At 39.6% G+C, this 8869-nt stretch overlaps 1 protein-coding gene across 1 annotated transcript; it reads left to right on the forward strand.

Moving 5' to 3' along the window:
* Positions 1-713: 713 nt before the first annotated feature.
* Positions 714-7924, forward strand: LOC148454552 (uncharacterized). Its single transcript, XM_088460782.1, has 4 exons — positions 714-745; positions 867-957; positions 1155-2211; positions 6723-7924. Exons 1-4 carry the CDS (start codon positions 714-716, stop codon positions 7664-7666), a joined length of 2124 nt encoding a protein of 707 aa, XP_088316908.1. The 3' UTR covers positions 7667-7924.
* The last annotated feature ends 945 nt before the right edge of the window (positions 7925-8869 follow it).

Below are 8869 nucleotides of genomic sequence, written 5' to 3' on the forward strand. Positions count from 1 at the left end.
TTATATCTATAGTAATAATACAGGGACATGACTGGGGAGGTGAGGAGATCTGGGAGTGTATGTAGTGATAGTGTCTCTTCTAATACACAGGGTTACAAAGTAGTAAAGAAGACATCCGGTGAGTATGAGAAACCCAGCAGCCGTCCCTGTGTGTCAGGAGGACTGTGCAGGACCCAGAGCCCCATCACTGTGCCTCCACCTCACTCACTGATACATGAGAGACACAATGACCAGAAGATCCTGCAACTCACCAACAAGATCATTCAGCTGCTGACTGGAGAGGTGACTGCTGGGAATGGGACATTATACAGTAACACCAGGGGGTGTGTCTTGGTGATGACGGGAGAGGTGACTGCTGGGAATGGGACATTATACAGTAACACCAGGGGATGTGTCTGGGTGATGAGTGGAGAGGTGACTGCTGGGAATGGGACATTATACAGTAACACCAGGGGATGTGTCTGGGTGATGACTGGAGAGGTGACTGCTGGGAATGGGACATTATACAGTAATACCAGGGGATGTGTCTGGGTGATGACTGGAGAGGTGACTGCTGGGAATGTGACATTATACAGTAACACCAGGGGATGTGTCTGGGTGATGACTGTATCATTGAGTGTGTCCGGGTCCTATAAGGTGTCAGGATGTCACTGTCTATGTCTCCATGCAGGAGGGGGAGTATATAGAGGAACACGGGTCTTGACAAGGACCTGATGATGGAGAATCACCGGCCTCTCACATCACTGGGAAAGAGGAGATGGTCATTTATTGTACAGGGGAGAGCAGGTATGGGGACCCCCTATATACACACACATCACCTGATAATCACATATATACAATGTACTCAGTCTCTGTGTGTCTCCTACAGATGGACCCAGTAACAGAAATACCCCAGAGAGATGTCCCCATCCTCTTTATTCACAGGATTGTACAGAGGAGAATTACAGGACCCCACAGGTAAATGGGATTTAGGGTCTCCCACATATGCCAAAGTGACTGTTCATTGTGTGATGTATAGAGTGTATATGTTTATGCCCAATATTTTAAAGAACAATGCTTTTTCAAGCCTTTTAAATATTGTGCATAAACATGGGGTGAAGCAATGACATCAGACATTATTAAAGTGTTATTTTATTGTTTTGTGGATTATTTAGGTTGACTATCTGACTGATATTAAGGCAGAAGATACAGACGTAGAAGTAGAGCCGTATGTGATTGTCATAAAGACAGAAAATATAGAGGGAGATGAAGAGATGTATGCAACTGATATCAAGGTAGAAGACATACATGGAGAAGAAGCAGCGTATAAGACTGATATGAAGGCAGAAGATACAGAGGGAGAAGAAGAGACGTATGTGAATGTTAATAAGGCAGAAGATATAGAGGGAGAAGAGATGTATGTGATTGATATGAAGGCAGAAGATACAGTGGGAGAAGAAGAGACGTATGTGACTGGTATGAAGGCAGAACATGTAGAGGGAGAAGAGACGTATGTGACTGGTATGAAGGCAGAAGATGTAGAGGGAGAAGGAGAGATGTATGTGACTGATATGAAGGCAGAAGATGTAGAGGGAGAACGAGAGATGTATGTGACTGATAAGGCAGAAGATACAGAAGCAGAAGAAGAGACGTATGTGACTGATATGAAGGCAGAAGATATAAATGAAGAAGAAGAGATGTATGTGACTGATAATAAGGCAGAAGATATAGAGGGAGAAGAAGAGACATATGTGACTGATATGAAGGCAGAAGATGTAGAGGGAGAAGGAGAGACGTATGTGACTGATAAGGCAGAAGATACAGAAGCAGAAGAAGAGACGTATGTGACTGATATGAAGGCAGAAGATATAAATGAAGAAGAAGAGACGTATGTGACTGATAATAAGGCTGAAGATATAGAGGGAGAAGAAGAGACATATGTGACTGATATGAAGGCAGAAGATGTAGAGGGAGAAGGAGAGACGTATGTGACTGATAAGGCAGAAGATACAGAAGCAGAAGAAGAGACGTATGTGACTGATATGAAGGCAGAAGATATAAATGAAGAAGAAGAGACGTATGTGACTGATAATAAGGCTGACGATATAAAGGGAGAAGAAGAGACGTATGTGACTGATAATGAGGCAGAAGAGAGAGAGCGAGAAGAAGAGACATATGTGATGGGTGAGAAGCAGTGCAAGGAGAAGGAAAACTATACAGATATCTGCACAGGTGAGTAATAAACACTTATTACAGAAAACAGACAAATATTCTGCTTGCTCAGTCACTTTATCTGGTGGTAACAGGATACAAAACAGACTGACATCTTGGATAAAAGTAGATGTTTATCAGATCTAATCAAATCTCATAAAAATAACAGTACCCCCAGGTGAAGGTACTGAGAGTACACACGGCATACAGATGCTCTTATAATTTAAGATATTACACACTCCTCTATAATGAGATGACTGACTGGGATCTTTTTATACATTTGTTACTCACAGCTGTAAAATCTTACACTTGAATCACTTGGAATGTTTGTACAGTAATCCCCTCGATTTACGGTGGCCGACTAGCGCTTCTTTTACAGATCGCTATCTTTATTTTATGGCATGTGTCTGTTTTGCCCTTCAAAAAAAATAATTGGATGTTACACTCCAGGCTGGATAATATTGTAATATTGTACAAGTGAAGAGAGCTGGTAACACGATTGGAGACCGGTGTGGTATATAAGGTTGACATTCATAACGAAGTGAGAATGTCAACATGGTTTGATTATTGACTTTCATAATGCCGACATACTTAGCCAATCGACATTCACTATGTGGACACTGATGAAATATCGACATGAAAGAATGTTGACCGTCCCTGGTGGTCTAATGGTGACTTACCTGCATATCCAGAGGTGACTTCCGGATGTTGGCAATAATGTATGGAGTGGGTCTAGCTACTGATCTAGCTAAAAGAAAACATAACTTCCATACCTATATGGCATACCGCTGTATGCCCTGTAAGAAAGTCTTCTGGGATCAGAGCCAACTTTCCTAAATTCATTGGTGGGAAAATTAACATTGGATGAAACCTCCAAGGGACCACCATGACATCTATTAGGAAGGCTGATGGAACCTTACTCTGCAACAACACCTGGCCATTTTGTTGTTGAACCGAGAAACCATTAGATCTATCTCTGGTTGACCCCATATCTAATGCCAGGCACTTATGTCTGTATTTTGGTATCCTTGTTGAAAAGTACCTTTTTGGTGGAGGACCTGAAAGGCTGAGGATGTAACGAAGAGGATCTTCTAGAATGATAGAAGACTGGCACCCGCAACAGACACTTCGGAGTGTATGCCCTTCCTGTCATGCTGACTTATCCTGGAGCCTAGGTACTAGTTTTCCTCCCTACTCGTCCTGACAATGTGAACATGAAGGAAATAACACAAATCTTTTCTTTCAATATCTTCAACCCCAGGGCCATCGGGGGGCCTCCACAGCCAGTTGCGGATCACAGGCGTCCTTGGAAGCGGCACAGCCAGCATGCGTGTCACCACCATGTAGTTTACCCTGATAAGAGTACAAAAAGGAACTACATTTCCCTCCACCAGGTTTTGCCTTGGAAGTTCTTGCTTCTCAGATATAGTAATACATAGAAAACACAAAAGTATCATAAAACACAATATTATACTGAGTAATTACATAGCGTACATACAGAAAAAACACAATATTATACTGAGTAATTACATAGCGTACATACAGAGAAAACACAATATTATACTGAGTAATTATATAGCGTACATACAGAGAAAACACAATAATATACTGAGTAATTACATAGCGTACATACAGAGAAAACACAATAATATACTGAGTAATTACATAGCGTACATACAGAGAAAACACAATATTATACTGAGTAATTACATAGCGTACATACAGAGAAAACACAATATTATACTGAGTAATTACATAGCGTACATACAGAGAAAACACAATATTATACTGAGTAATTACATAGCGTACATACAGAGAAAACACAATAATATACTGAGTAATTACATAGCGTACATACAGAGAAAACACAATATTATACTGAGTAATTACATAGCGTACATACAGAGAAAACACAATAAATATCTGCATAGAAATAATAAGACTTGTCAGATACTTATCCCAGACTTACGTCCATGTGTGCAGTCCCTGAGAGGAGCTTTCCAGCAGTCATCACTTGACCCTCTTTCCAGTTATTGGACTGTGCCATGTGCTGCATCTCTTCTGGGCTGCCTGATGGTCAGCCTGACCTCCGTGTGTTACCCTTTTGGTCAAGGGTAGACCTTTGGTATATCTGCTGGCTACCTTTACCCTTTCAGAGAGTATAAGAGTTTTCATGGGGAATCTCTTAACTCTTTTTCCTTTTTCTTTCCACTTTTATTATTGATTATTTATTATTCATCTATTGCTGTTAATATTTATTATTTGCTGTTTTTGGATTATATATCCCCATATATCTGTATATCTGAAGTATTATGTCTTCTCTCTTTTTCCTTATTTTTATTATCTCCTCCTGCATACTAATAAGGTGGATAGATGGGTACATTTATGTGTATGTGTATATCTAAGACATATATTCAGATTAAATGTAAAATACTGTGTGATAATCCTCGGGCACTATAGTATATGATTACGGGAATGTTATAATTGTTCAGCTTCTAAGCGTGAGAAATGCCTAGTTTGCACTAACAAAATCTCAATATGCACTCTCTTTTTGTAATTTGATATATAAGGAACCTGTTTCAAAATTTCTCAGAAAATGAACTTGTAGTAGAGATGCACCTACTAGCCTGGGAATGGTTATAACTATAGGTATTAACCATGCACATGCCAAATTCATAGCGAATTTTACTGATTTAAGGTAAAACTATGGAAGTTTTTTTATATATATTTTTTTTTATGTATTATAGGTAGCTTTTTTGTGTATTTTATATACTCCCTTGTTCCATATTTTTTGTCGTAACAGATTTTTAGTTCTGTATATTTATTTTTTTCTTGTTTATGAAGTGCACAACCAAATTACAAATAAGCCACATCTGTGGATAATCAATTAGGTGCTTTAAAAGTGTTTGGCACATTATGCTCCTGACGAAGGCAACTTTTATTTTTGAATATCTATTCAATACACTCCCGTGGATTATATTCCTTGCTATAGGCACCTAGCTTTTTGCCGCTGACCTTTCATCAGCCACCAGCATGGGTTTAATTGACTCGACAGCATCCACCATATATTAATGCCTACTTTCCAGCCAACCTGGCACGAGCGGCATTATTAGTCCGGTGTATATTTCAGGAGCTGTGGTCTGCACTACCTGACAAGAATCAGGGCAGACGGCGGCCGCCCCGCCTGACATCAGCTTATTTCTAAAGCCGGACGAGAGATTGTTCGAGTGTTTGAACATAAGCATCACTAGCTCCTCACTATTTTATTGCACGGATTTCTATTCATGCTGGCTATTGAAACCAGAAACCAGGATACGTTAAGGAGGACCCCGTTGATCGGAGCACCACCAACTATTCACACTAAGGAATGCCACATGGATGCGGTAATTATCCATTGTTCATAAACTGAGCTACATTTCATCGTATATATCCTAAAGGAACCATTTCCACGTCCACAGAGGAGAATATAGATTTCCGCCATTTACTAACTCAGAATATCTCATTCTAGTATTCACAGACTATTCTCTTTAGATTAGATATATATAGTCTCCGTTTTCTTAAGGAGAGACATCTGCTATACTATTCGGGGCTTTGTTAGTTTAACATAGTTGTTTTCCGATAGGAATACACGTTCTATTGCATCATTCATACTGTGCAGTTTTATATCATATTGTTTTGGGTGTATTTGTATATTATATATGTATGGGATTGCGGCAATAAATTTGTTTATACAACAACCAGCCAAATTGGATTTTATAGGATTGTGCAGCCAGTTTCTGTTATTTTGTTTTTGGAATAATACACAGCTTTCTACTACTGGTGGCTGCAGCCAATTAAACCAATTTTTTAAGCCACATAGGGTTAGCGCCAGTGTTAGCATCAATTCTATTGCTTTAGTCTGTTGCCGTGGATCCAGCCGCCCCTCTTTCACTAGGCAGGGTGGCTTTGTCCACATTGTACTTCGGCTGATGACATCTGTATTGGCCAAAAGCTGACTTTACCATATAGAGCATGCTAGTATCTCCAGTGCTTCTCTCTCTCACTGTGATATGCCTGCTGTGCTGGGCTTCCTTGGAAGTACTGCCTCAGTATGTCCCAGCTGCCTCTGTTAGAACCCTGTTTTGTAGATCTGGAATTTGTGCAGTTCTGTGGGCTCACCACCAAGGGGTCTCAGTTCTCTGTCTCTCCTGTTGTGTGGATTACCTATGACAAATCACAGTGGTGTGATTAGATTCAGCTATGTGGATTGCTATTTAGCCCTCTCTCAGGGACAAGAAGGGCATTTCATTCATCATTCTGGCCCCCATTGCACCCCCCCCTATGCTTGGTATTATTGAAAGCATCACAGATTATTAAAATATACTAGACGTAATTTATGCTGTATGTATAACATGTCCGATACAGAGTTATGAATTATATCTTGAATTTACCCATTTCCAGGACATTTGGAGATTTTTCACCATAATCTTTATTGATCAAAGTAAACATGTTATAGGGATATATTCATATTTACATAGTTATTTTATTCCCAGCAGATGGAGGTAGCAGCAGGAATATCTTGGAAGAATATCACATTTTATCAACAGGCTACAAAAAAGAAGATAACATCACACAGGATTCTCCAGGAGAAAACCCTATTACCCAAATTATACATCCAGTACCTCACAGTGCAGATATATCATCTGATCGCTCTAACCATCAGGACTGTTCTCTTGATAGATCAGACACTGGTATACATAGTGCAGCTTTTAGCATAGCCGCAATCTCTCCCTGTTCTATACATGGCAAAAGTTTTACACAGGACTCAAAGCTTTTCATCCATCAGTCAGCTAAGGCCGGTGTGAAGCCATTTCCATGTTCTGAGTGTGGGAAATGTTTTCTTGTTAGACATCAGAGAAGTCACACAGGTGAGAAACCATTTCCATGCACTGAGTGTGGAAAATGTTTTACACAGAAATCATATCTTGTTACACATCAGGAAAGTCACACAGGTGAGAAGCCATTTCCATGCACTGAGTGTGGTAAATGTTTTACACGGAAATCAAATCTTGTTACACATCACAGAAGCCACACAGATGAGAAGCCATTTCCATGCTCTGAGTGTGGGAAATGTTTTTCACGCAAATCTTTTCTTGTTGCACATCAGAGAAGTCACACAGATGAGAGGCCATTTCCTTGCTCTGAGTGTGGGAAATGTTTTGCAAAGAAATCGGATCTTGTTATACATCAGAGAAGTCACACAGGTGAGAAACCATTTCCATGCTCTGAGTGTTGGAAATGGTTTACACAGAAATCAGATCTTGTTGCACATCAGAGAAGTCACACAGGTGAGAAACCATTTCCATGCTCTCAATGTGGTAAATGGTTTACATGTAAATCAGATCTTGTTAGACATCAGAGAAGTCACACAGGTGAGAAATCATTTCCATACAAATCAGATCTTGTTTCACATAAAATACATCATCACACAGCTTAGCTCTTCTCATTTCTGATAGTTGGAAATGACAGAAATCAAATCTTGTTAAACCATCCTTATTTACAGTGGAGAAACTTTGTTAACAAGTGAAAATGTATTTCTAAAAAAGAAAAATCTAAGCGTAGTGTTTCTCCTGACCCGGGTACTTCAGGTTGAAAGTTGAAAGGTCATAGCCCATATTACTGTCATCATTGTATTCTTGTGTTGCCTTTCTTGCTTTTATCTATTTTGTAAGATAATATGCACTCAGTGAATGGATGGGAAGGAAAGTTACTATGCAGTGTGTATAGCAGTATATGTATGGGGAGTGACCCTGCAGTGTGTATAGCAGTATTTGGAATTGGATCACCTGAATGGTATAAAAGTGTGTAAGGAAGACACGAGGAATAGTGGCCACTAAGGTGGTATCAGAGTGCTATCATCTAATAATAGACCATAAGGTCTGAGACCTGACATAAGTTCCTGCCGCCCACCTCCTCCCCTCTATGTAATACCTATTATATGTGCAGGGAGGCCAGGTGCCCACAGCAATGGGAGGATAGAAACAGTTATATCAGGGTGATAGAGAAAGTAATAACAGCTGTCACACACCAGGACACAACAGTGAGGAGTGGGGACTGTCCTATGTGTGTGGGTGTCCCTGGTGTTCTGGGTGGTGTCCCCAGTATGTCTATATTTCTGTGTATTTGGTTATAAACTATTCTCTACTTCTTTTTCCTGAGCTTAGATCTTTATAGCATCAATCTCTATCTATGAAACGTAATATTGTGCTGTATGTACTAATATAACTATACCTGATACATTGTAATATTGTGTAGTTTTGTTTCTCTGGTTTTCCATGTAAGAAATGCCGGACCATCATCTGCCTCCAGTATTTGTATCTGAGGGACTGAATGTTTGTCATTCTGCTAATTAACTAATCGAAGTATCACTAATAACTGCTATTTTTATTTACTATGTCTCTTTGAGGTTTAATCTATAGACAGATTTATGTAACACACACATTGTGTATCCAACCGGTGTCACACAATGAATTTTTTGTATTTTACTGTTGATATTGTTTTATATATCGTACCTTACAAAAAAACTAAACCAAAGATTCCACTAACATCATGTGTGGAACAATTAATGCCATGTAGCAATTGCATCACTTCCACTAAAAAAGTTTTCACAGATCAGCAATGACAGATAAAGTATCTGGAG

This window comes from Taudactylus pleione, unplaced genomic scaffold (assembly GCF_031769625.1).
Source record: "Taudactylus pleione unplaced genomic scaffold, aTauple2 ptg000984l, whole genome shotgun sequence".
Taxonomy (NCBI): domain Eukaryota; kingdom Metazoa; phylum Chordata; class Amphibia; order Anura; family Myobatrachidae; genus Taudactylus; species Taudactylus pleione.